This window comes from Vicugna pacos, chromosome 34 (genome assembly GCF_048564905.1).
Source record: "Vicugna pacos chromosome 34, VicPac4, whole genome shotgun sequence".
Lineage (NCBI taxonomy): Eukaryota > Metazoa > Chordata > Mammalia > Artiodactyla > Camelidae > Vicugna > Vicugna pacos.
In genome coordinates this window covers 17,857,644-17,884,243 of record NC_133020.1, presented here as the reverse complement: position 1 = coordinate 17,884,243, position 26,600 = coordinate 17,857,644, and the positions used below count along the sequence as shown (strand labels likewise).

Here is a 26,600-nt window from a genome sequence, read left to right as displayed (position 1 = left end):
ACCAGGGGGCGGGGACGGTGGGGGAGCCGGAGTCTAGGCCCCGCCCTCCTTGGGCTTTCCGGCTCCTCCTCTGATTGGCGAGTCTGTGCAGCGAGCGTCGCCATTGGCCCTCTTGCAGCCGTTGGGATTTGAACTCCACATTTGTGACTTTGCCCGCCGGGCTACGGTCTCCGAGGCGGGTTTTTGCCTCCGCCTGACTGGCATTGGCTGGTTTCTCTGCCCGCCGGTGTGCTGCCTCTCTGATTGGTGCGTATTGTCCCCACGGTGGCTTTCCCTTAATTTCAGCTCCACAACCCGAGTTGGAGGAACGGCGGGTGAAGTTCTCCCGTAAGGTGTGGTGGTCAGGGGGAGCGGGGAAGGAGAGGCCGGGAAAATTGGGTACCGGGCAGTATGACGCGGGTTTTAGCCTGGGAGGTCTAGCGGTCCTTGCGGTACGTCGTGGTAGAAACATTCTCACAGATCCGCAAGGGAATTGGGGCAAATCGCTTAACCTTTCTTAGCCTCAATTTCCTCATCTGCAGATTGAGCTGTATTATTATGCACTCGCATGAGACTGGCGTTTGGAGGATTAGATCAGATACGACACATTCTTATAGCCTAACAGAACGTGGCACGGAGTAAACAAATAACAGTTAATGCTCTTACGTTCTGGAGCCAGGAAGTCCATTATCCCATCCTGGGCCACTGTTCTGGGCTCAAATGACACATTCTCCCTATACTTAAGAAGCTTTGCCCGTTAAAACAGGATTAATAATGCTACCTTAACGCATCGATATGCCACTTTACAATTATTTAAACACTTTCATACCCCTTGGCTCATTTCATCCTCAGGGCAACTTTGTAATCAGAGATCAGTAACCTTGTTTTACAGATGAGGCACAGGGAACTAAGTGACATGACCAACTTGTATCAGAGTCACAACTGGAATTAGTTTCTAGCCCAGGGTTTATCTCACACCCTCTAAGATAATGTTATTAGCTTGATGTAAGACTGAAAAGCATTATATATTGGAGGAAAGGAATAATAGAACCAGACAAAAAGACAACCCTTAGATGTAGACCCTGACTTACTTACTGTTTGGCTTCCAGCCCTGTGAGCCTGTGGAGAAAGATGTCTCCTCGGCCGTATGAGTTCCATCTGCCCTTATCTCCAGAAGAATTGTTGAAAAGTGGAGGGGTGAATCAGTATGTCGTGCAAGAGGTACTGTCCATCAGACATCTCCCATCGCACCTTAGAGGTAAGACTCCCCTAGCTGCCACTGTGCCTGGCACTTCAGAACAGCCTTCCCACGTGGAGTTACGTCTTCTGTGTGTTCCGTTACACCACTGAGCTCCATGAGAGCAAGGATCGTGTCTTTCCTGTCCTTGCTGTTTTCTCCCTGGTGTTGCATTGCATGAAGAGTATATTCATTGATCGCCTTCTCTAGATTACTTAGTAAACACTCTTGGTGTATATGTTACTCTGGGGAAAATTTTATTTTAGATCTTTACTTCTTACCGTAGGCCAAAATGAAGTCCTGGTGGTTTTAAGAGTTGTGGGAGAAGATAGCTTTCTCAGAATGTATGGGACTTGACCTGTTTCAGGTAATACTTTTTTAGAGTCTAGAGCTTGTTTCCAAGAGTTGCAATAATGGAAAAATTGTATTATATACATAGAGTTGCAACAGTGTATAATATATACACAGTGCTGTTGAAACCTATAGATAATGAAGAACAAGTCAGGCATTATCAAGATGACCCCATTCATAATGTCACTGTACTTATTGGAAGTGTCTTGTATCAGTTAGGTTGCTTTGGAGAGTTACAGAGTAGAGATTAAAAAACTATGGAGTCGGGCTGCCCGGATTTGAATCCTGGCTCCAACACTCTGACCTCACACAGTTACTTATTCTCTCTGTGCCTTGGTTTCCTCATCTGTAAAGACAGGGGTAATAACCTACTTTATCTCCTAAAACAAGTAGGGTTGATTAATTATCAAGCAGTGTGATGATGTAACTCCAGCTTGTCTCCTCTGCCAGATGACAGCTCCTTGTTCTGATGCACAGAGGTAGAAAAAGGGATTTTCTTCCTTGTGCTTTTTCTTCTTGTTTTAAAACTATCAGAAGCCTCCCAACAGACTTAGCCAGGATTGGATCATGTGCCTATTTCCCTAAATAATTACTAGTAAGGGAAATGGAATTGCCCAGATTGGATATATTGATCAAGATTGTTACCTAGGAGCATGCCTAAACCTGAACATACCACCATTCGGTAAGCAAGGAAGAGGGCAAGGAGTGGAGGGTGACTGATGGGTGACCAACTGACAGTGTCCACAGACTGCTCTTTCCCTACTGCGTGGATCTGTGCAGCGTCAGTGGCACGACCTGTACCCTATAGCAAACTGTTCTTCAGTTATCATTATGAATTACTCTTTTAAATGGATGATCACGCTCTTTAAGAGTCCTTTTCGTAACAACTGCATTGCTTTTGGTATTTAGAACCCTACATACAAGCTCTACTACAAATATACAAGATCAGATTGTTTAATTTGTTCAGGTACTTGCTGATGAGATGCTATGTGCCAGGCACTGTTCTAGGCACTGAGGATACAAGAGTAAATAAAACAGATAAGATGACAAAGTTCTTTCTCTCAAGGCTTTCAACAAGTAATAAATAAATATGGAGTGTGTCAGATGGATTTAAGTGCCAAGGAGAAAAATAAAGCAAGATAAAAAAATCATGGTGTGCCAGGATATGCCTGGCATTTTATGTTGGATAATCAGAAGGCTTGCTGATGGTGACATTTGAGCAGAGACCTTGAAAGTGAGGAAGTAGACTCTGCAGGTTCTCAGGAAGGGCGTTCCAAGCAGACAGAAGAGCCAGTGCTGGAGCTCTGAGGAGGGCAAATGTCAATGTGGTAGGAGCGGAGCAAGCTAGGAGAGAAGAGGTCAGTCGTGAAGTGATGCAGAGTATTCCAGGGTCTTGCTCCTCAGAGTGCGGTCTTCAGACCAGCAGTGTTAGTGTCATGATTTAGGAGCCTGTGAGAAACGCAGGATGAAGGCTCATCCCCAAACTACTGAATCAGAAAGTCCACTTTTTAAGAACATCCCCAAGGCACTCAGATGTGTTTAAGTTTGAGAAGCACTGATCTAGGAAGTTGTAGGTCATGGTAAAGACTTCAGCTTCAGAGAGGGTGTGCTTGAACGCCATTGGGTTTTGAGTGCAGGAGTGACATGGTCTGACATTTCAAAAGTATCACTATCTACTGTGTTGAGCCGAGACTGTAAGGGGCAAGGCAAGAAGCAGGGGACTAACTAAGAGGTTAATGAACTGATACCAGGTCACTTGCCTGGGTAATAGTGGTGGAGATGATTAAGTCAGGTTCTGAGTAAATTTTGAAAGTAGAGCCATCAGGATTGTTGATGGATTGGATTGGATTTACAGAGTTAGAGAAAGAAGAATCTGGGATGATTACAAGGCTTTTTGACTTCAGCAACTAGAAAAGTGGGTTGTCATTTACTGAGGTGGGGTTGAGTGAGAGGAGCAGATTTGGACTGTGGGTTATGTGATTGTGGAGTTCAGGGGGAGGTGCCAGCTAATGACACACATTTGGGATTTAGTCTTCAGCACACAGAAGATGTTTAAATGAGATTGGAGTGAGTATAGATGAAGAAGAAAAGCAATGTGAAGACATAAGACCTAAAATAGTTCAACATTTAGAAGCTGGGAAGGTGAGAAAGAACCAGTAGAAGAAACTAAGGACGAGTCATTGAGGCAGAAAGTGAACAAAGGGGCTAAATGGAAGCTAAATTAAGAGAACATTTCAAAAAAGAGAGATCAGCTGCACATTTAATTGCAGAACTTAGCAATGTGGCAATTGCTAGTAACCTTAATGAACACTGTCTCAGAGTGGTGGGGTCAGACGCCTGATTGGAATAGGTTTATCAGACAATGGAAGGAGAGGGGTTAGAGATGGTGAGTTTAGGTAACTCTTCCTGGTTGCTTTGCTTTAAGGAGTAGCAGATAAATGGGGTGGTAGCTAGAGGCAGAAGTAGAGTCAAGGGAGGACTTTTCTTTTTTTATAAAATGGACAACATTACATGTGTATATACTGAATGGGAATAATCAGAGAGAGGGGAAATCTGGTGATGCTGGAGGGACAGGGAACAACTGTTGGAGCAGTATCCTTTAGGGGGTAAGAGAGCATGTGATCTGGCGCTTGGGGGGTGGGGAGATGGTTCTATTAGAGCACGGACAGTTCATCCTCAGTAGCAAAAGATCAGGCAGAGTATATGGGGGCAGGGGCAGGTAATGCCATTACATACAGAGCTTGAGCAGTTAGAGGTTCTTTTCTTTCTGATTCTGTTTTCTCAGTAAGATAGAAAGTGAAGCCTTTAACTGAGGGTGAGTTGGGGAAGAAAGGTCTTGATGTTATGAGGCAAGAAAAGGTGTGAGATAACTGCCCAGAAGAAAACAAATAGGCCTGGGAACTCATAATAGGCTTACTAAGAAATACTGAGGGTGCACTTGAGGTCATAAGTTTAAGGGGAGAATAGTCAGCATGGTTGTGTGTTTTTTCAAGCCATTTTTATTTGTGTGGTTACGTGAATGCAGTGAGCAGTCAGTTGGATTTAATCCAGATTTACTGGGGGAGTAAATGTGTTACTAATTAGTGGGAAAAATTAGAAACATAATGTCAACAATAGGGGAATAGTAAGTTAAGTTACATTCAATGGAATGTTACGCACCATTAAAAACTATCACAAAGGTTTTTAGTATCTTTATTGTAATATTAAGTTTTAAAAAGCGTAACAGGGAGGTGAACATGTGATATGACCTTAGCAATAGAAATAGTATGCAAAGAAAATAAACTGGAAAAAATTAGCCAAATGTTAACAGTGCTTGTTTCTTTCTCATTTTCACTTTTCTGTATTTTCTAGATTGCAGAAGGAAGTTTGTAAGAGTGGGAAGTAGACTGCACATGCTCAGTTACATTGTGTGCTAAGTATTGTCCTGACTGCTTCACATAGATCATCTCACTTAATCTTTACGAAAAATTCTAAAAAGCCCTGTGGGGTATGATCTGTTATTATTCCCAGTTTACCGAAGGGGAAACTTGTGACTTGGTAAGCTGAGTAGCTTAGCCTAGTAAATCTTCAAGCCAAATGTAACCTAAACAGTGTGATTAGACTAGATCAGTGGCTAATGCCTCAGAGAAGTAAAAAAGGATGTGAACGGACAGAATCGCTGGATGCAATAAAAAATAGGTAATGGGTGATCTTTGAGAGAATAGCTGTTGGATTGGGAAATCTCAGAAACTAGGCTTCAGGGAGTTGAGAAAGATTAGACAAAATTTTAAAGGGATATGGGAGCAAAGTCAAATGAAAGGCATTGAGCGTTTTTGTTTTGTTTTAAAAGGAGAGGGGCCTGAGTATGTTGGCAGGAAAAGAGCATTCCCTGGAAAGGATAAAACCAGAGGTGGAAGAGAGGAGATAAGTCTTTGGGGGCAGTGAGACAGGTTAGCTTTAGAAGAGAAGATCTTTTCACTTGAGACTGAGGCAAAGAATGGGAAGATGGTGGCAGAATGATTTGTTGGTGGGGAGGTGGGATTGCATGAGGGAGCCCATGCTTTGGGTCTCATTCTTTTTAGTAAAGTAGAAAGCAATCATCTACTAAAGGAAGAGAGGCAAAGGGTAAGGAAAAGTATAAAGAAGGGGCAGAACATGCTATGAGTATAGCGCTCAGGAGTCAGTAGGAACTGGAGGAATAAAACAGCTTGCTAAACGTCACAAAGGACCAGGTTGTAGCTGAGCAACATGACACTATAACACGATGAGTCAGGTCAGTGCCAGCGGTGTTAACGGAGTTTGAGGTTCTAGCTTTACTTGGCAGGCAAACCAGCTCAGTCTTGCAGAAAAGAATTTGGTGGAATTCTTTCCCTCTGCACCCACAACTTGGTTCAAAAATTATCTGACTCCATGCTGCCTTGCTACTCTTGCATTCTTCTAAGGCATAATTAGATGCTGCTCCCCTTTATACTGAAATTTTTGTCTAGAAGCAGTACCATCAGGATGAAAAGAGCACTGAGTTTGAGAATCAAAAAATGCTGGGTTTTCAAAATGTAATACAAGTACAGACGTCCCCCTACTGGATGGTTCAACTTAATGATTTTTCAACTTTACAGATGGTGCTAAAGTGATACACATTCGGTAGAAACCATACGTGGAGTGTTGAATTTTGATCTCTTCCTGGGCTTGCGACGTGCAGTGGGTGCCCTCGTGGTGCTGGGCGGTGGCAGCGAGCACAGCCCCCAGGCTGCCACACAACCACGAGGGCAAACACCTGACCCACTCAGCATCTGTGCCCAGACAGCCGTTCTGGGTTTCACTTTCAGTGCAGGCTTCAATAAATTATGAGAAATATTCAACACTTTATTATAAAATAGGCTTTGTGTTCGAGGATTTTGCCCAACTGTAGGCTAATGAGCATGTTTAAGGTAGGCGAGGCTAAACTGTGATGTTCGGTAGGTTAGGTGTATTAAATGCATTTTTGACTCAGTGTTTACAGTGAGTTTTTTGAGACATAACCCCATGGTAAATCAAGGAAGATCTGTGGTAACAAATTAACCCAAGTGTATTACAAATGTCTGACGTAATCACACTAAAGAAGAAAATAACTAACCTAAGTAACTATGCAGCACAGTATTTTGAATGTATACTGTATACAAAGAACTTTACACAATTAGCAAATGGTAGTTAGTAAGTTTATTTTTTGTTTTGTTTTGGGTTTTTTGGGGAGGGGTAAGTAATTAGGTTTATTTATTTATTTAAATGGAGATACTGGGGATTGAATCCAGGACCTTGTGCATGTTAAACAGGCACTCTACCACTGAGCTGTATACCCTTCCCTCTAGTAAATTTGTTGTTAAAGGTGTGTGAGTTAGCAATTCTGAAACTGCCTTATGTGTGTACTAGGATTAAGCAAATATATATATGAACTTATATTTTTAATATATACACAGATAAAAAGTTATGGGTGTGTGTGTGTGTGTGTGCCTACGTGTATGTATATCTTGCTTTTCCCTCCTGACAGGGTCTTAAACCTCCAATGACAGTGATCTTAACTAGTCCCTGGAACTTGGTTTCTACATACCATTCTCCCATAAAAGAAACTAGGACTCCATTGAGAATGGTTGATTCCAGGACTGAGCCAGGGAATGTACAAGATGAGCCTGGAACATCTTGTGGTCCAAGAAAGTAAGAGAGCAAAAGTGAGGGGAGCATGTCAGAGACATAGGCCAAGCTGAAGGTGCTCCCAGTGGTCAAGTGTAGGACAATCTGAGCAACAAAATAAGCACTAATAGGAATGGATTAAAACACAGAATAAGAGAAACTTTCTTGAATCCATTCTGATATAAACAAATAATTGAACAGATAAATGAAAGTGACAGCTCATTTTTATAGGGCATTCCCATTAGAAAGTGTGGAAGGAATGATGGAGTTAGAAAAATCACCTTTAGTAAACTCCACAGTAGTAATTGTGGCAGGAAGGAATCATCCATAGATGCCTAGAGCTGGAACCTGGTGAGAAACAGGATATTTACATAGTTTCAAAGTATCTCCCCACGAGATACTTAGTAGTTGCAAAGGGGAAGATAGTAACTTTGCAGTGGAGACCCCTGGCCAGCACTACCAGTTGATCAAAGTTAAGGTGGCCAGTAATAAGACATTGACATTGTGTACTTCTTGGTATGATGCGTCAGAAGAGCCCAACCTCCATTCCTCGGTGATCTAACTGAAAGTATATGACCTCAGTCTAATCAGGAGAGAATATCAGACAAACCTGAAGGAGGAAGATTGTACAGAGTAAACTGGCAAGGACACTTCAAGAGTCAAGATCATGAAAGACAAAGACTAGAACAGACTAGGGAGGTATGACAAGTAAATGCATCGTGGCGTCTTAGATTGGCTCCCAGACTGGAGAAAGGGCATACATAGAACAGTGGCAAAATTCACATAAGGCCTGTAGATTGGTTAATAACATTGAATCAATGTTCATTTCTTGGTTGAGAATAGATCCTTATATAACTGTGGTTATATAAGATGTTAACATTATCTGGGTGAATAGTACAGGAACTCTGTTTTTGCCACTTTTGTAATTTAAAAATTAAAAGAAAAAAAAAGATCCTGAGTTTGTGTTCACTACTAAGTTGGACAAGTCACATAGCTACTCTGACATTTAATTTCTTTTCCCATAAAATAGGCATGATACTGTCTGCTTTATCTAGCTCAGAGATGTGGTAAAACGCCAGTAAGGCTTTAATTGTAGAACAGGACAAAGTTGTAAGGTGCGATTATAATTGGTTACATTGAAATGAACGGTCTCCTTTTGTGATTCTACCAGTAAAACCAATTAATTCGATTTTGTGTCATGAATAGAATTTACTGAAAAGGCCACTCCTCTCTGTGTTGATTAATTTCTTTCATCTTTTATAGCATTTCAGGCTGCCTTTCGAGCTCAGGGGCCACTGGCAGTGCTGGAGCATTTTGATACCATCTACAGCATTCTACAGTAAGTGAAGTGCCCCTCTGGTACTTAAAAAAGGACTGGTGACTATTTGCCCTAACTTTGCATGTTAGTCCTGAAGCTCCGAATTATAGCTCACTGATAAATGGTTCTGGGTGCTGATATTTCTACTAATGAGCGTTTACCCCAACTTGCCACCGTATTGATTCAGTTGAGCAGTTTCACATGTATTTTTAAGCATTAGGTTCCCAGGTTCGGTCTGATCTGTTAGGATGGGCTCTACGGGTTCCTGTCTCACTCCCGCACTTTCTTTCCCTCATAGTCACTTTCGAAGTATAGACCCTGGCCTCAAGGAAGATACTCTGGAATTCCTGATAAAAGGTGTTTATGGGTCCGGGGGTAGGGGATGGAAGGTGTTTCTGTTTGTTTGCTTGTTTATCGTTCCCTACATTTTATCAGCCAGATGATGATATCAAGGCTGTGGTGATTCAGTTGGTTTGGCTGAGCCTGGGGACCTCTGACCTATTAAGGTCTGTAATCTTGGTGGGCACTACAGAGTTATGTGTGTTCACTGTAAGGGCAGACCAACAATAAATTCTTCCTACCCTCCAACTGCCTTTTCAATAGAGGCAGTTTCTTCCGGTTGCCAGAGAAGCTGGGGTAACTGGAGTGGGAGAGTAGGGATAGGACACATTCAGGATGTCAGGGTCGGGGGTCCCAAAGGGCTTAGCTTGTGTTGTGGCCACTGAGAGATGAAACACAGATCTTTGGTAATCTGATGGCTGGAAATGCTGGGTATTTTGAAGTTGGGGTGTACGAGGAAAGTGAATGAAACTGACCCCAGATTCTGCGTCTTGAAGTGGTATCCCGCCACTCCCAGGAACTTCCCACTGTCTTGGATGATGCAGCTCTGAGCGCATCAGACAGAAGCGCCCACCTAAATGCCCTCAAGATGAACTGCTATGCTCTGGTGCGCCTCTTGGAATCCTTTGAGACCATGACCAGCCAGACAAGTCTCATGGACCTGGACCTTAATGGGAAGGTAATTTGGAGTTCCTGGCTCATTTAATATAGGGTCTGGGGAGATACAGGAATTGGTGGGAAAGAAGGGAATTCAATGATTCTGAGAATCCTTTCTGTCCTTGTGTAAGGTTTATGAGGAGGCACTCAGCAGTATCACAATATACCCTCCACTGACTAGCAGCTTTTATATTTTGGAATCTATAATGCTTCTGTCTTACCTTGTCTTGACACTGGATAGTTTGAGCACTCAGGCTAGTAGATTGTGACCCTCTTTGCATGCTTATTTTTTCCTAAAAGTATCCTTTTTTAGGGTAGGAAAGCCCGGGCCAAGGCAGCCCATGGCTTTGATTGGGAAGAAGAGAGGCAACCAATTCTTCAGCTTTTAACACAGCTCCTCCACTTGGACATCCGTCACCTGTGGAACCACTCAATAATTGAAGAGGAGTTTGTCAGGTGGGTAGTTATGATTGCTACCGGTGATACCCAGCTGTGAGGAATGCGGCTTCTGTTGCTAGATATGCTTTTTGAATACATTGTTTCATGGCTAAGTTCTGTCTATGATGCATAGAAATATGCCCATGACATTGAGTTGTTAGGAAGCAGGTAAAGGAGGTTAGAAACTTATGTGAATTTCTCACCTTTAATGCCCGTTTATTCATTTATGAAACAGTATTTACTGAGAATCTCCTAGGTGCATGGCTGGTATTATTATAGACACTGAAAACCAGCATTTCTGCCCTCATATAGTTTATATTACAGAGCAGAAAACAGTTTTTTAAATAAGTAAACTGTACGTTTTATGGTTTATTACTGTGGAGAAAAGTAGTGGTGAGGATGGGAAGTTTGATGCAAGAGGGTTGTGATTTTAAATCAGCCATTCTAGCAAGATCTCCTCAAGATGGTGACATTTGAGCAAAGCCCCAGAGACATTTGAGAGCCCTGAGGATATCTGGAGGAAGAGCAAGGGCAAGGAAAGGAAACAGCAAGTACAAAGGAGGGCAGGTGTCCAGCACACAAGTAATAGCACTGAGGCCAGGGCCGACAGCTGAGCCGGGGAGGGATTGGCTGTGAGGCAGGGGGCAGTGAGGAGCCAACTGCAAGTACTTGTAGGCATCACGGTGACTTTAGTGTTTTCTCAAAGTGAGATAGGTTCACTCGGGGTTCCGAGCAGGGCAGTTAGGTGGTCTGACTTTCCTTTAACAGAGTCATCCTGGCTATTGTGTTGAAACAGACTATGGAGAGAAGGGGAGAAAGCAGGGGACCAGTTAGGAGGCTGTTGTGGTGACTTGGATGAGAGGTGACAGTAGCTTAGACCCAAGAGGACAGTGGAGACGGGGAGAAGTGGATGCAGTCTGTACTTTTTCTCCTTAAGGCAGAACCTACAGGATGAGCTGACAGATAGATGTGTGTGGGGTTTAAGGCAGGGTGCAGTTGAGGATGACTCGCCCAGGGTTTTGCCCAAGCAAAGAGTTGCCAGTAACTGAAATGTGGGGGAGGCTGTTGGGGATGTCTGAGGAGACAGTTGAAGTTCTGCTTTGGACATAGAAAGTTGGAGGTATCTACTAGACGTCCAGGGAACGTCGGATTCAGGTGTGGAACGTGTACAAAGCTGAAGTACAGGAGAGAGGTCTGAGCTAGAGGTGCACATTTGGGAATAGAATGTATTTATGTAAGTTGTATTTGTAGCCATGAGACTGAATGGGATTAGTAACTCTGTAAGCGTAGCTGGAAGAGAGCAGAAATGCAGGGACTGTCCCCGGGGGCACTCCAGCATCAGGAGGGTGAGATGAGGGTGCCAAACTAGCTGAAGAAACTGAGAAGGGAATTGGGCCTCCTGGAAGCATGTTTCAGGGAGAAAGCAGTGGACCAGCTGTGTCAGATGCAGCTGAAGGTGGGAGGGTATAGCTCAATAACAGAGTGTGTGCCTAGCATGGACGAGGTTCTGGATTCAGTCCCTAGCCCCTCCACTGAAATAAACAAACTAGTTAACCCCCCTTCAAAAAAGAACAGGTGCGGATGAAAGGTCAATTAAAGTGAGGAAGTGAGTTGGCCATTTGACAATGAGAAGTCGCCAGCGGCTTTGTCCTACCTTTTGTCATATATTCAGGTTTGTGTAGGCGTCACAACTGGTTGAAAGTTGGTCATCTGGAAGGTCAGGGTGCCTCTCTGGGGGCTCAGCAGAGCAAAGCAAAGCAACCTGATGCAGGAGGCAACAGAATAAAGAAAACTGGGGCCACAGAGATAGAATAAATGAGATGAAGCCCCAGTGTAATTGATTTCATGATCTGAACTCTGCCTTTCTCAGTTTGGTTACTGGCTGCTGCTACCGCCTCCTGGAGAACCCCACCATTAGTCACCAGAAGAACCGCCCCACGCGGGAAGCCATAGCCCGCCTGCTCGGAGTCGCCTTGACGCGTTATAACCATATGCTGAGTAAGTTAGCCCTCCCCTGAGCCCCGCCTTGGTCATTTCGCCCATGGTTTCTCACACTTCCTGCTTCCACAGGTGCCACTGTGAAGATCATCCAGATGCTGCAGCACTTTGAACACCTGGCATCTGTCCTGGTGGCAGCTGTGAGTCTGTGGGCAACTGACTATGGAGTGAAGAGCATAGTGGGAGAGATTGTGAGGTGACTCTTCCTTCTCTAAGCGTCTCATTCTCACTTCCCTCAGGGAGACGACAAAGAAAGATTGGAAATACATTCCCTGTGTAACACTGGATCCCTTCAGATGTTAGCTACCAGTTGTACCTTCCCTTCCTGGGAACTGAGTCATTAAGTTAGATTGCCATGGCTGTTTTTTCCCCTGTGTAGAGAGATTGGCCAGAAGTGTCCCCAGGAGCTGAGTCGGGACCCTTCAGGGGCTAAGGGCTTTGCCGCCTTCCTGACAGAACTAGCAGAACGCATCCCGGCCATCCTGATGTCCAGCATGTGCATTTTGCTTGATCATCTGGATGGAGAGGTAGGTGGTCCCCTGGGGATCTTGGCTTTTTCTAGGGATTTTAAGTCCGTTACTGAAAGGCTGTTTCTTAACAAGAGGGTAGCTTCCACGTGAAATCAAGTTGTGTAGGCTGATCACTCTGGCAGTTCCTTCCTGCAGAGAAGCAGATGAACTTTACTGAATTGAATAAAGAGCCATATGTTAACCCTGTTTCAATATCACACTGGCTTTATCCAGGTCTGGTAGGGGAGATGGCAGTTCCACAGCTTAAGTCTAGTAAGAGTGACTCAGCTGTGATTGCATCCTGTCCGAAGCCTCTTGCTGCCGCCCGGTTCTCAGATCCACCCATGTCATCTCTCTCAGTTCTCATCCCTCAGTGTTAACCTGGCTGCTTCCTAGACTGATGCAGGCACTCCTTGGTGAATGTCAAGGACAAAGACAGTCCACTCATTCATCTATTGCATTTTAACTCATTATGCAAGACCCCGCTCTCTGGCTCCTGACCTGGCAAAAACTCCAAACCCTGTGTCACATCAGATTCCATAATGGATTTGTTTGGCACCAGGGCTGATTTCTGCTTCTTTGTGTCTCATTCTCTGTCAGTAAGATGTGGGAAGGGGAGTGTGAGGGAAAGGTGGCGTTTAGTAGTAAGGATCAAAGGCTCAGATGACAGGCATGGTAATTAGAGCTTTTCAAATGTGTGTTGGTGGATAGATGTGATTTCATATTTGCTGCCACCATGGTTACCTGGGTGAGCTTGTGGGGGAAAATTGTACTGGGCTCTTGTTTATTTTGTCCCTGCATTCTTCTCTGAGCAGACAAGGCCCTTCTGGGATTCAGTTTTTTCCAGTGACCTTGGGGTGAATACCTGCTAGGCAGTTGACCAGAAAAAGTCTGAGCTAAGGAAAGCAAGCTTAACTTTGCCTAAAGGCCTTACCCTTTCTTTGTGCCTGGACAAGAGTTTAGGGAAAGGATAGTTAGTATTGGGGTGCAGAGGCCAGTACCAACCTCACTTCCCTCTCAGAATTACATAATGCGCAACGCCGTGCTGTCGGCCATGGCAGAGATGGTGCTGCAGGTTCTGAATGGAGATCAGCTGGAGGTGGCGGCCAGAGACACCCGAGACCAGTTCTTGGACACCTTGCACGCCCATGGCCATGACGTCAACTCCTTTGTGCGGAGCCGTGTTTTGCAACTCTTCACCCGAATCGTCCAGCAGAAGGTGAGCGGCCTTTGGCATGATAAAAGTACACAGTACCTCTCTCTGTATAGACCGAAGAAAAGAGGGTCAAAGATACCTGTCTCAAAGAGTGTAGAATTCAGGATTTTACTACCAGTAATAGAAGTCTTCCTCTATCAAGGACAGGGGTGCCTGACTCCGTTAAAGGACAATACTGCATCTTAACCACAACAAAGAGTAACCCCGAACTGCTCCTATCCCTAGGAAAGTTTCTTTAGAGTGAGTGGGAGCTCGTGCACAATGTACGTCACGACCATCTGGAGCAGAATGGACGATGTGGGGTGTGATCACATCCTCTTCCTGCCCCACATAGGCTCTGCCCCTGACGCGTTTCCAGGCAGTGGTGGCCTTAGCAGTGGGGCGCCTGGCAGACAAGTCGGTGCTGGTATGTAAAAATGCCATCCAGCTGCTGGCCAGTTTTCTCGCCAATAATCCCTTTTCCTGCAAGGTAAGTAGGCTTGGTCCACCCAAAAGAGAAGGAATTAAGGGAAACAGATACGAAATTCTGTGACTTAGTGACTTTGATATTCATTTTACCTCTGTAGCTTAGTGATACTGACCTGGCTGGACCACTGCAGAAGGAAACCCAGAAACTGCGTGAGATGAGGACCCAGAGGCGAGCTGCAGCTGCCTGTGAGTAGTTACCGCCCAAGACCTCACCCAGACATCCTCTCCCTGCAGCCAGACACTCAGTGCAGGGGTCTAAGTGAGCCTGTCTCATTCAGCCGCGGTGCTGGACCCAGGGGAGGAGTGGGAAGCCATGCTGCCGGAGGTGAGGGCTGCCCTGCAGCAGCTGCTGGCGCTTCCCCAGGAAGCAGAGGAGATCCCTGAGGAAATTGCCGAGACGGAGACCTCTGGAGACATGGAAGGACGCATCCGTCGGTTGCTCGCCAAAGCGAGTTACAAGTAGGTGACAGGATGGGATGTTCTCTGGTGGCCTGTTAGGGTTAGAATTCGCCTTTGAGAGACAATTTCTTTAAAATGAACTGCCACCAGGTGATGCTGCCACCAGGTGATGGTAGGTGTTCTTGCAGTAAGAGTCTGAACACCAGGTTTATGCCAGAGGCAAAGTCTGCAATCAAGCATGCCTTTCTGCTGTTGCAAATGTTTAAGGAAACTACTAAAACAGCTAAATGCAAATAGTGTTATAATTAAATATGACCAAAATCCTGCTTTATTTGAAGGAGACGTATAAGTATGATTCTAGTTCTATAAAGTAAGTTGCTTAAACTTTCTGGACCTCAGTTTCATTACCTTTTTTTTTTTTTTAAGTTGATTAGATCGTATGATCTCATGATCTCTAGCAGCTTTCTAATTCCAAAATCTATGAGCTGATAAACAATGACAGAGTTGCTCAATCGTACCTTCATCTTTCAGTCAACCTAGTACGGATCCTAATCTTAGGGAAAAGGGTTTTGTGACTAGAACTTGAGAGCAGCTTGGTGACAAAAGTCTGCTCGCGTTAAACCTCAGCCACGAGTTGTTTGCTTTCCTTCCTGCCTGACCGGGTGGCTCACAGACGGCTGAGGAGAAGGCGTGCAGCCGGCCCTCCCGTTCCCTGCGGCTCTCTGCTGTCTCGCTTTGCTTCGCTGAAGCGTAAGGGAGACTGGTTTTCTGACCGTTCTGCCTCCAGGCTTGCTAGTGACCAGTTAGAGAAAGGCTGCTGCTTCTGGTAACGGTATCTCCTCCTCCTCCAGCCTCCTCAGCCTTCGGCGCTCGGTGAGGTTCTTAGTAGTGGAGATTTTTGACTTCCAATTACAAATTTAAACCTATGTTAAACCTTTTTAAAATAACTTTTGAAACAGTTTAATAGCAGCGGTTTTTTGTTGTTGTTGATGTTTGTTTGTTGAGCAGGAATCTACTTTTTTGAAATTAAACAATACGTTCACATGGTACAAAATTTAAAATTACAACAAGGACATGCCATGAAAAGTCCCTTCCAAACCGACTTTCCGGCCCCTTAGTTCCCTTCCCACGGGGAGGCAGTGTTAGTCATTATGAAGCCTCCTTCCGGAGGTAGTGCATACATACACAGTCAAACGTATTTTCATTTTTCTTTCTTTTTACACAAGTAACAGGGAATTCTCTACCCACTGACTCACCACCTTGCTTTTTTACTTAACTGTGTGTCTCGGTGGTTTTTAATATCTGCATAAATAGCTGCCTCATTTGCTATGGCTCCATCGAATCCTATAATATGGCCATGCTATAAATTAACCCATTATCGAAAGTTTATTTTTCCTAAACTGTCTCATAGCAAAGTGTTTTTAAGCAGACGTTTAGCATAGGTTTGTGGTTTTTAAATTTAAAAAGCCTTCCTTGAGTTTTTTGAAGCCTGTGGTAAGTCTTGTTCAGAGATAGGGAGATGCTTGGAGCTCCTTCTCTTCGTAGGTGCCCCTCAACTTTGTAAGCGTGAGAAGTGTCCCTTTTCTTTGGGGCAGCAGGTCTGGGTTCTTGATGGAATCATGAGGTGGGCTCCCTGACAGAAGGCTGTAGCGACACTCCTGTGGGTGCCGACTTGTGACAGGCTGTTCTTTCAGGCAGGCCATCATTCTCACTCGAGAAGCCGTGGGCCACTTCCAGGAGTCTGAACCCTTCTGTCACATGGACCCAGAGGAGTCAGAGGAGACCAGGTTCCTGAATCTCTTAGGAACTATCTTCAAAGGTAAATTCCTTTTCTTTCTTCAGTCAACAAACAAGATGTTCCAACTAGTATTTATGGACCATTTACTTTATGTCAGACGCTGGCCTGGCTAACAGAACCTGGTGCTGAAAGAGGCCAGAGAGGGGCTGGCTGTGCTTGTGCCCTGGCATGGAGGCAGCCCACAGGCCCAGGGCTGATAGTCACGGGGTATGAAAGGGTGTTTCCAAACCAGAGGAGGAGAAATCTTTTTGAGAAGTAGACCAAGACATTTTGGAATAAATTCTAAATTTATACCTTCCTATCATAGAAACAAATATCCAGGAGTGTTTGGACCTGTTGGGTATCCCCATGTACCTTTGAACAAAAACCATCCTGCGGTTCTCTAACTCCTAGGCCCAGCAGCTTCCACACAGGGGGCGAATCCCCAGGAGACTGTGGGGAACTTGGGCCCAGGAGAGACTGACCTTAAGGACAAGCCCAGTGTGTCAGAGCCTGAGAGACGCAGGGAAGACGATGAGCTGGTGAAGCAGGAGATGCTGGTGCAGTATCTGCAGGACGCCTACAGCTTTTCTCTGAAGATCACAGAGGCCATCGGCATCATCAGCAAGATGATGTATGAACACACAACGACAGGTGTGCCTCTCCGCGCTGGCAGGACCAGTCTTGTCCGTGTTTTATTAATACTCGTCTGCTCCTTTGCAAGGCAGGGATTCTTTATCTCCGTCTGCTTTGTGTAGCCCCAGGGAGCGTGTGCCGTTTACCACGGATACTATTTCACAGTCAGGTGTTTAGGGGACGCAGCACCCCCAGGGGGTGAGGAAGGCCTCCACGTGCGCATTGCTACATCAGGAAGGTTCTTATCCTGAAGTACTTGGGAAGGTTTTGCCAAGCAGATGGGTGACACTTGTGTTTGTCCTCTCAGTGGTACAGGAGGTGATTGAATTCTTTGTGATGGTGTTCCAATTTGGGGTACCCCAGGCCCTGCTTGGGGTGCGCCGCATGCTGCCTCTCATCTGGTCAAAGGAGCCTGGTGTCCGGGAAGCGGTGCTGAACGCCTACCGCCAACTCTACCTCAAACCGAAGGGGGACTCTGCCAGGTGAGCGCTAACCCTTCTGAAGCCAGCTTCTCCCGGGATGTGTCTCGTCTCCTGAAGGGCGGGGGCAGCATCCTTAGAAGGGAGTCCCAAATCCAGAGGCAGTAGGTCTGTAATGGGGCTCCCGATAAAACCCATCCTAAGCACTTATTTGGTGGTTTGTTGTTTACTGAAGTATAGTTGATGTACAGTATTGTGTAAGTTACAGGTGTACAACACTGTGATTCACAGTGTTAAAGGTCTTACTCCATGTATAGTTACCATGAGACATTGGCCGTGTTCCCCGTGTTGTACAGCAGAGCCTCACAGCAGTAGCAGCTTGTACACGATATCTGTGTTTCTTCATCCGCTGCCCCGATCGCCCTTTCCCCATTCCCTCTCGCCTGCTGGCACCGCTAGTCTGTTCTCTGTGCCTGTGAGTCTAAAGCAGTTGTTTACTATTTGACCCTGTGGTGGGATCGCCCTAATGATCTGTGAGCCAGGCTCAGCTTCTCAGCCTTGTAATGACCCTGATCCCTGCTCTTCCCGCAGAGCCAAGGCCCAGGCTTTGATTCAGAATCTCTCTCTGCTGCTGGTGGATGCCTCAGTTGGGACCATTCAGTGTCTTGAGGAAATTGTAAGTCTCCTCACTTCCACTTATTCATTCAGCAAGCAGCAGTGAGTAATTACTGTGTGTTCAGCAGTTTACTCAGCCCCAAAAAGAAGTATAAGATTATTTGCTTTCAAGTCTAGTTGGCAGCCAAAAAACAAAAGATTTCTAGAACAATGCAGCAGACGGATTGCTAGGTGCCAGAGTAAATGGCACAGGTCGTGGTTATAGCGGCAATTGTGGTGCAACAATCATGACACTTAGAGCGTGCCTGCCAGGCACTGTTCTCAGCACTTTGCTCATATTAACTGGTTTAATCTTCATGACAGCCTTGTGAGCTCGTACTGTTATCTGCATTTTACAGTGAGAAATCTGAAGCGCAGAGAGGTTACAGAACTTGGCTAATTACAGCTAGTTAGTGGCAAAGTTTGAGATTCAAACTCAGGCTTAAAAGTTCCAGAAAACATACTTTGACCGTGTCTGTCATCCTGGAGTGGGGAACAGAGCAGCGTGAGGTGGAATAGTTGAGGAAAAAGCTTCCTGAACGTAGCAGGACTTAATTTGGGTCTTGATGAGCAAGATTAGAGACTCAGAGAAAGGAAGGGAAAACATTTAAGTCAGAAAGCCAAGAGAGAGCTCTGCCTGTGCTGTTGGATGACCATTTTGTTCTGGCTCAAAACTGTTATCTGGAAAAGATGGTAAAGCTGGAAATGTGGGGTGGAACTAAATCAGGAAGGTCCCTGGATGACTTGAACCTTGTCAGCCAGCAACCCCAGCGTTTTACTTTGGCAGATGTGCTTGGAAGCATTCAGATTATGGGACAAAAGGCAGAAGTGGTGCCGACCACTGGTGCCCACTGGGAGGAGCACCACCGCCGGCCACATTTTCTCCTCCCTGCGGAAAAGGAGGGCCTGGTGGTGGCACCTGGCCTGCGATCTCATAGGGTAGCTACTGGCCAGCAGCCCACACAGCAGGTGAAGGAGAGCTGTTTCTAAGCGGCTAGCAGCGCCAGGTGTGATGAAACCGACGTCCGGGGAGACCGTAGCGTACAGGGCGGTAGGGGAGCAGAGGCTGTGGTAGGTGTGCGGCAACGAGGGCCTAGACTTTGGGGTGGGAGGAGAGTCTACAGAACCGCACTTAATGGAAGACGGTTTCAAAAGGAAGACTGGGTAGGACTAAGTGCTGCTTCACAATTAGGTGACAGTGAAGTCTGATGCGCACGTGGCTGAGAGTGATGGTGTCTGTTGGCAAGACAAAAGGCAAAGGATGATGGCCTCCATTTCAGACATGTGGCATTTGTGGTGACGGCAAGGAGACCCACTAGAAATCTCCAGAATGGAGTCCAAACTGTAGGTCCACACAAACTCAGCAAGGGCATCTGCGATGTGTCATTTATATATGATACTGTAAGAAGTGGGATTTTGAAGGCATGAAGGTAGAAGAGTGGTGGAGACGGAAGCACCTCCCCAAAGCCCTGCTTTGTGTCGTGAGCCTCCTCCTTCCTCTCCTGTTCTAAGCATCGCCTTTACCCACCTCAGGCTCTCCGTGTTCTCTCCAGAGAAGGTGGGCCAAGCCTCAGGGGAATTGTTCTTTTTTGGCCTGAACAGTTTTTCATTTCTCTGCAGCTCTGTGAGTTTGTGCAGAAAGATGAAGTGAAACCAGCAGTGACCCAGCTGCTGTGGGAGCGGGCAACTGAGAAGGTCCCCTGCTCGCCTCTGGAGCGCTGTTCCTCTGTCATGCTTCTTGGGATGATGGCACGGTGAGGCTCAGAGCCAGACAGGCAGGGGGATGAGAGGAGGGGAAGGTTCCCTTCTGTAATAGCAGTCAGGCCCAGCTGAGCTCTGCGCATGCGTCAGCCATCTAAATGGAAAATAAAACAGTGACAGGACCAGCCCACCCGCCCGGCAGAAATAGCGGGGTCATTAGAGCCGAGGGATACCGAGGGGCCGGCCCTGGGTCAAAGCCTCTGTGGAGCTCCAGGGCCCTGTGTCGGATGCTGGCTCCTGCCCTCCTTGGCATTGTCCCCCACACAGAGTCAGGTCTGTGACTGGCTTTAACTCTTTGGCTTCCTCTCCCTAGAGGAAAACCGGAAATTGTGGGAAGCAACTTAGACACACTGGTGAGCATAGGGCTGGATGAGAAGTCTCCACAGGACTACAGGCTGGCCCGACAGGTGTGCCACGCCATCGCCAACATCTCTGACAGGAGGAAGGTATGTGAGGTGGTTACGTCCAAACCAAGGAGTGCGGGGTCCTCCCATCCACCCTCACACACACCTACATTGTCTTCCCTGCTCTCAACAGCCTTCTCTGGGCAAACGTCACCCTCCCTTCCGGCTGCCTCAGGAACACCGCTTGTTTGAGCGCCTGCAGGAGGTGGTCATAAAAGGTGAGCTACTGGGAGGGGCTCGGGCAGAATAGGGTCCTTTGTCGGCAGTGGGCAACTTCTCCCTTCTCCTGTGCAGGCTTTGTCCACCCAGACCCACTCTGGGTCCCATTCAAAGAGGCCGCAGTGACTCTCACTTACCAGCTGGCAGAGGGCCCCGAGGCGATCTGTGCCCGGATGTTGCAGGGCTGTGCGAAGCAGGCCCTGGAGAAGCTGGGGGAAGAAAGTGCCACCCAGGAGGCCCTGAGTAAGTGGGCAAGAGGGTCAGTGGGCCCGTGGGCAGCAGCCAGCTTCTGCTGCTGTCCCTGCTGGCCAGAAGCCACTGCCACCACCACTTCCTACAGTGACCCCTGACCCCCTCAGCCCGCCTTGTCCCTTTTTGTCACCCGTGCTGGGCTAGTCACTGCCACCATCCCTCCACTGCCATCTCTGCTTCTTTACCAGGCTTTATAGCACATGAGCAGGGGACCATCAGTACAAACAGGGCACCAGGTCCTATGAGGCTTGATTGTCTTTTTCTCCCTGCCGTCCCTCCCTGCTCCTGCAGAGGACACCCCCATGCTCCCCACTTTCCTGTTGATGAACCTGCTGTCCCTGGCCGGGGACGTAGCCCTGCAGCAGCTGGTGCACTTGGAGCAGGCGGTGAGCGGAGAGCTCTGTCGGCGCCGAGTTCTTCGGGAGGAGCAGCAGCAGAAGACGAAAGAGCCAAAGGAGAAGGTGAATGGTGCGCCTGGGCGCTGGGGCCCGTGTCCCAAGCATTTCCCAGGGTTGCTTCCTGCCCCCGGATGGTTCACATTTCCCTCTGGGGATCCCTGCTTCTCTCCTGTTAAATAAGCTGGAAACTGCCCTCCTTGCTGCTACTGCTCTGGGAAAGATTGGTGAGAGCAAAGATGGATCACCCAGGAAGCAAAGTTTTAGGTAAATCAGAGCGCTGAGTTAGGGACCTCGGCATAAAATACAGGCTCTGCCCAAGGCAGTCTTTGTTAGAACAAGCACGTCCCTGCCTTTCCCGGCAGCCTCGGGGGCTGGGCCTGGCACCTGCTGGGACCTTGTGTTCTCTCCACTAGAGGCAGTGATGTCTGGCAGGCGAATAAGACAGAGTCCTGCAGCAGTGGGATAAAGTCTGACCTTCTCTGTGACCTTGAACCGTTGTCTGGCAGGCTCTATTTACTGTATGCAGGAAATTATATACTTCCGTGAGGATGCACTAAGAAGAGATGTAGGATGCTCTGGCAACTTAAAAAACAAGCAGAGGGGACCTAGTTCTTTTCCTGTTTGATTCAAGAGTCCTTCCTCTTTAGATGAGTATGAGAAGTCTGTGAATGGTTTTGCAGAATTTGCCTTTCTCCAGATCCATTCATGGGAAATGAAAGGTAAGCTGGAATCAAAACTGTCTGCTCACCCATGACCCCTGGCTGCTTTCCCATCAGCATACAAGCTCCGAGGCCACCATGGAGGAGGAGATGGGGCTGGTTGGAGCTACTGCTGATGACACGGAGGCAGAACTGATCCGCAGCATCTGTGAGCTGGAGCTGCTGGATGGTGAGAAGCAGTGCTGAGGGGCCGCCTCCCCCGCTGACATAGCCTGTCCCAAACCTTGAGTTGTTTTTCCACCAGGCAAACAGACACTGGCTGCCTTTGTTCCACTTCTGCTCAAAGTCTGCAACAACCCTGGTCTCTATAGCAACCCGGAGCTCTCCGCAGCTGCCTCACTTGCCCTGGGCAAGTTCTGTATGATCAGGTGGGCCCTGGGGTTGGGATGGCCTTCTCAGAGGGCATGGGGGATGGGATGGTTTCCCTCATGATCCTCTCTTTGCCCCTAGTGCCACTTTCTGTGACTCCCAACTTCGTCTTCTGTTCACCATGCTAGAAAAGTCCTCACTCCCCATTGTTCGATCTAACCTCATGATTGCTACTGGGGATCTGGCCATCCGCTTCCCCAACCTGGTGGACCCCTGGACACCACATCTGTATGCTCGGTAAGAGATCCCTCACGACGCCTTAGCAGCCCCTGAAGCTCTGGGAGGCAGTGGTGAAGTCAGCATGCGAATCACCAGAACTGTGTTCCCCAGACCTTACCATTCCTTGAACCTTTGCTTCACACGTGACCTGTGCAGGCCCTGGCTAAGTGTGGCCCCAGAGGGATGGACGCCTCTTGTCTAAAGCCTTGGTTACACCCTTGGCCTCTTGCCGCAAACCTAGCTTCCAACTCTAGACAGCTTTCTAACTGTTTCTCAAATTGCACAATAAGAAGAGCTCATAGATTCGTGCTGAGGGCCTCCCTGCCAGTATCAGGGTGTAGTCCCAGTGACTTGAGATTTCACTCCTAGCCTCCGGGACCCCGCTCAGCAAGTGCGGAAAACAGCGGGGCTGGTGATGACCCACCTGATCCTCAAGGACATGGTGAAGGTGAAGGGGCAGGTGAGCGAGATGGCCGTGCTGCTCATCGACCCCGCCCCTCAGATCGCTGCCCTGGCCAAGAATTTCTTCAACGAGCTTTCACACAAGGTGAGAGTCAGGGAGGCAGCCCCAGGCATGCTGCGGAGGGAACATGCAGGTCTCCTGCCTCTGACGAGACTCTCTCTTACAGGGCAACGCAATCTATAACCTCCTTCCAGATGTCATCAGCCGCCTGTCAGACCCCGAGGGTGGGGTGGAGGAAGCGCCCTTCCGCACCATCATGAAGTAGAGCTCTGGGTCTCGGGGCACGTTTTCTAGTCCCGCAGGCTTAGGGATCAGACCTGTGTGTGCATCCTGGCTCTGCTGCTCTTTAGCTGTGTGGGATTTGGCAGTAACCACCTCTCTGTGCCTGTTCCTTCTGCATAAAATTAGGCCATAAATACTCGCACCTTATTAGTTCTCGAGAAGATCCAACAGAAGCTCCTAAAACGCTGGGCAGCCCGTGGTATTGCTCACTAGATGGCGGCTGCTTTTGTTACAGATTCCCACTCGCAGTGCAAATTCCTCGGGTGGGGGCGGGGGACCTTCTTGGAGGTGGGGGAGAGGGCGGGAGGGACGTGCCAGGGCCCAGGCCACGGCGCGGAGTCTTCTACTGAGGCAAGAGGAAGACAGGCAGCCGGTGCAGGGGAGAGTCCAGGGCTGGCGTTGGGGCGGGTTGGGAGCTGCCCTCGGGAGACGGCCCATCTGCATCTCCCTTCCTGCAGGCAGCTGCTCTCCTACGTCACCAAGGACAAGCAAACGGAGAGCCTGGTGGAGAAGCTGTGCCAGCGCTTCCGCACAGCCCGGTAAGCTGCCTTCCTGGAGGGCTCTTTGTGCTGAGAGGTAGAGGGTGCCCGGAGCAGCCCAGGGATGTGGGAGACTGATGAGGGAGGCTGGGCCCTTCCCTCCTGCTGCCACTGCTCCTCAGGATGCCTTCCCATCTGCAGGACCGAGCGGCAGTACCGGGACCTGGCCTACTGCGTGTCCCAGCTGCCCCTCACCGAGCGAGGCCTCCGCAAGATGCTGGACAACTTTGACTGCTTTGGAGATAAACTATCGGACGAGTCCATCTTCAGTGCCTTTTTGTCAGTCGTGGGCAGGTTGAGGCGCGGAGCCAGGCCTGAGGGAAAGGTGAACAGCGCCTGCTACATTCCAGCCGCAGTTCGTGCCTGCGCGGTGTTCTGAGTGCCGGGGCTCCCGGTGCCTGACTCATCCCCAGATGATTGCACCCAAGTAACCAGGGTGACCTGAGACCAGGCCTCTGTCTCCAATTCTTGATTCTTTGTTTCTTTTTCTCTTTTTTCCATAGACTTTATTAAGGGCAGTTGCACGTTTAAAGAAAAATTGAATAGAAAGTATAGAGTTCTCTGGGCTGACCCTGCCCCCTGGCAGACATGGTCTCCCCAGTTCCCCTCGTCTGGGCCAGAGCACCCAGGCCAGGGCGGGCGTTTGTTACCGGCAGTGAACCAGCCCTGACACGCCACTGTTGCCCCTGGTTCCCCGGGGGTTCCCTCCAGATGGAGCGCGCACTGTGTGTTTAGACAAACGTATCCTGACCTGTGTCCACCGCCGTGTCCTTCAGAGGAGTCTCCCTGCCCCGAGGAGCCTCTGCTCCCCCATTTACCCCGGGGCCCACAGCCCCGGCAACCACTCATCCTTCTACTGTCACCACAGCTTTGCTGTTCTCAGAATGTCATATCGCGGGAGTCACACAGCGTGTACCCTTCTCAGCTGGGTTCTTTCACTTAGTGATGAGCATTTAAGGTTCCTCCATGTCCTTTCATGGCCTTGTTTCTTTTTAATCACAGAAATAACTATTTCCAGGCCTGCTCTTAATCTCTTTTTCCCATCAGACTATAATAGATGAATTTGAGCAGAAGCTTCGAGCCTGTCACACCAGAGGTTTGGATGCAATGGAGGAACTTGAGAATGGCCCTGGGGGTAGCCACAGAGCCCCATCAGCCAAGAAACAACCCACTGGTATGTGAGGCAGGCCCTCCTCTCCTCTCAGATTAGGGGTTCCTTTATTTACTTTATTATCTTTTTTTTTTTTTTTTGGACTCATGCCTCTGCCTTTTCTAGTTTCCAGACGAAGGCATCTGGCTTCTGCAGCCTCAGACAATGACTTCGTCACACCTGAGCCCCGCCGTATGACCCGTCGGCATCCAAACACCCAGCAGCAAGTTTCGAAAAAGAAACTCAGAATTGTCTTCTCAAGCGATGAATCCAGCGATGAAGGTACGGTGCTCCCTCACAGACTTGGTCCAGAACGAGGTGAGCTTGCGAGGAGGCTGGCTTTGCGGGGTATGCCACTGTATAGAGGTGTCCCTTCTCCTCCCCGCCCCCCACCCCTCACCTGTTTTTCTTCTTGTGCTGTGAGGTCTGAAACTGTTCCATTTGTTCTCCAAGATCTATTTTTCACCATCTTTGTAACTCAGCTTTTCCTTATCCCCCCAATTCTTTGAATAGAACTGTCAGCAGAGATGACAGAAGATGAGACACCCAAGAAAGCCACGCCCATCCGCCGAGCATCTGCCCACAGGCACAGGTCCTAGGGCGGCCTTGCCTGTCCCCATCCCTGCTGTGCAGGTGTCTTGTGGAGTGACCTTGAACACCACCCGCTTGTAGAATACTTGTTTGCCCGTCTGCTTGTTTTTTATAACACGTAAGTGATCTTTGTAATGTAAGGCATTGCTCTTAAACGCCTCATGGAACCAAGTGGAGCTGCTTTCACTGGAATATACGTTTGCCAGTCTCCTTGTTTTCTAATGAATAAATGTTTTTATTTACTTTTAGAGGTTTTTCCTAAGCTGTCTTTGTTTCATCTTTCACGTTATCCCAGAGGCAGGCAGCAGGTTGTCAATTCAGAAGATGAGCCCAGGAGTCTAGGGCCTGACCCGGCATCTGAGCGTCAGGCCCCCTCAGTGCCTCGTCGTTGCCTCCACCTCCCCTGCACACGCAGCAGGGTTGCTCCCAGGTGGAGAATTAGGCAGCAGCTAGACTTCAGAGAGGCCCTTCTCAATCTGGGGCGATTTTGCCCTCCAGGGGACATTCAATAATGTCTGGAGACTTGTCACAGCCTAGCAGGGAGGGGTGCTCCCAGCAGCTAGTGGGTAGAGGCCAGGGATGTTGCTCAGTATCCTGCTGCACAGGACCCTCCCACCACAAAGAATGATCTGGCCCAGAATGCTGGCTAGTGGTGCTGAGGCTGAGAAACCCTCCCTTCCGCCACGGGCTGGTTTCTTCTGTCCTGCCCCCACCCCAACTTGTTCCCCTAACCTCACCTCTGAAGACAGGTGCCCGACCTGGCCAGGCTGCTGGCAGTTCAAGTCATGATCCCCTGCAGCTCTAGACAGTGTCTCTCCAGCCTGCCTACCAGGGGTGCCTCACCGTGTTACAGGGTCTGCAGGAGTCAGCCCCTCAGGCACAGGCCCTGTCCACCCACCCCTGCTCCCCAAGTCTCTGCTGAGTCACCTGAACAGGAGGCAGCGAGGCTGCTGTCATGACAACACTGGTGTCTTTGCTGTCATGACAACAGCAGACTGGGCCAGTCACGCTCCCTGGGCACTGAGCTCCCTCCTTCCAGCAGAGGACAGTAATAAGAAATGACAAGCATGAGGCAAAGGGGAACATGCCTTGGGTAGCACAGGAGGGTGGAGGGTGGGTACCTAAGGCCCCTCAGGAAAAGTGTTTGCAGTCCTGTGGGAGCCTGAGCAGGAGCGAACAGTGGCAGCAGCGTGTTT

At 48.2% G+C, this 26,600-nt stretch overlaps 1 protein-coding gene and 1 non-coding gene across 4 annotated transcripts; both read left to right on the top strand.

Annotated features, from left to right (window-relative positions):
• Positions 1–25,652, top strand: NCAPD2 (non-SMC condensin I complex subunit D2). 3 transcript variants are annotated; one of them, XM_006210851.4, is made up of 32 exons: positions 1–246; positions 1,089–1,237; positions 8,474–8,549; positions 8,827–8,885; positions 9,365–9,546; positions 9,838–9,980; positions 11,833–11,960; positions 12,033–12,156; positions 12,340–12,487; positions 13,491–13,688; positions 14,020–14,154; positions 14,252–14,339; positions 14,432–14,612; positions 16,247–16,371; positions 16,744–16,983; positions 17,273–17,447; positions 17,976–18,060; positions 19,659–19,792; positions 20,113–20,245; positions 20,337–20,421; positions 20,498–20,665; positions 20,966–21,135; positions 21,849–21,960; positions 22,036–22,159; positions 22,242–22,397; positions 22,749–22,926; positions 23,009–23,103; positions 23,583–23,663; positions 23,805–23,988; positions 24,711–24,837; positions 24,940–25,095; positions 25,327–25,652. In XM_006210851.4, the coding sequence occupies exons 2-32, from the start codon at positions 1,111–1,113 to the stop codon at positions 25,410–25,412; spliced, it is 4,203 nt and encodes a 1,400-aa protein (XP_006210913.1). In that variant the 5' UTR covers positions 1–246; positions 1,089–1,110; the 3' UTR covers positions 25,413–25,652. The 3 variants fall into 3 exon arrangements, with proteins under 3 accessions (XP_006210913.1, XP_015100371.1, XP_072810921.1); XM_015244885.3 differs by having other exon boundaries at positions 1–332; XM_072954820.1 differs by lacking the exon at positions 1–246 and adding an exon at positions 299–327.
• Positions 8,963–9,288, top strand: LOC116276983 (small nucleolar RNA U85). Its single transcript, XR_004186483.1, has one exon. It is a non-coding gene; the product is annotated as a small nucleolar RNA U85 (small nucleolar RNA).
• Positions 25,653–26,600: the final 948 nt, after the last annotated feature.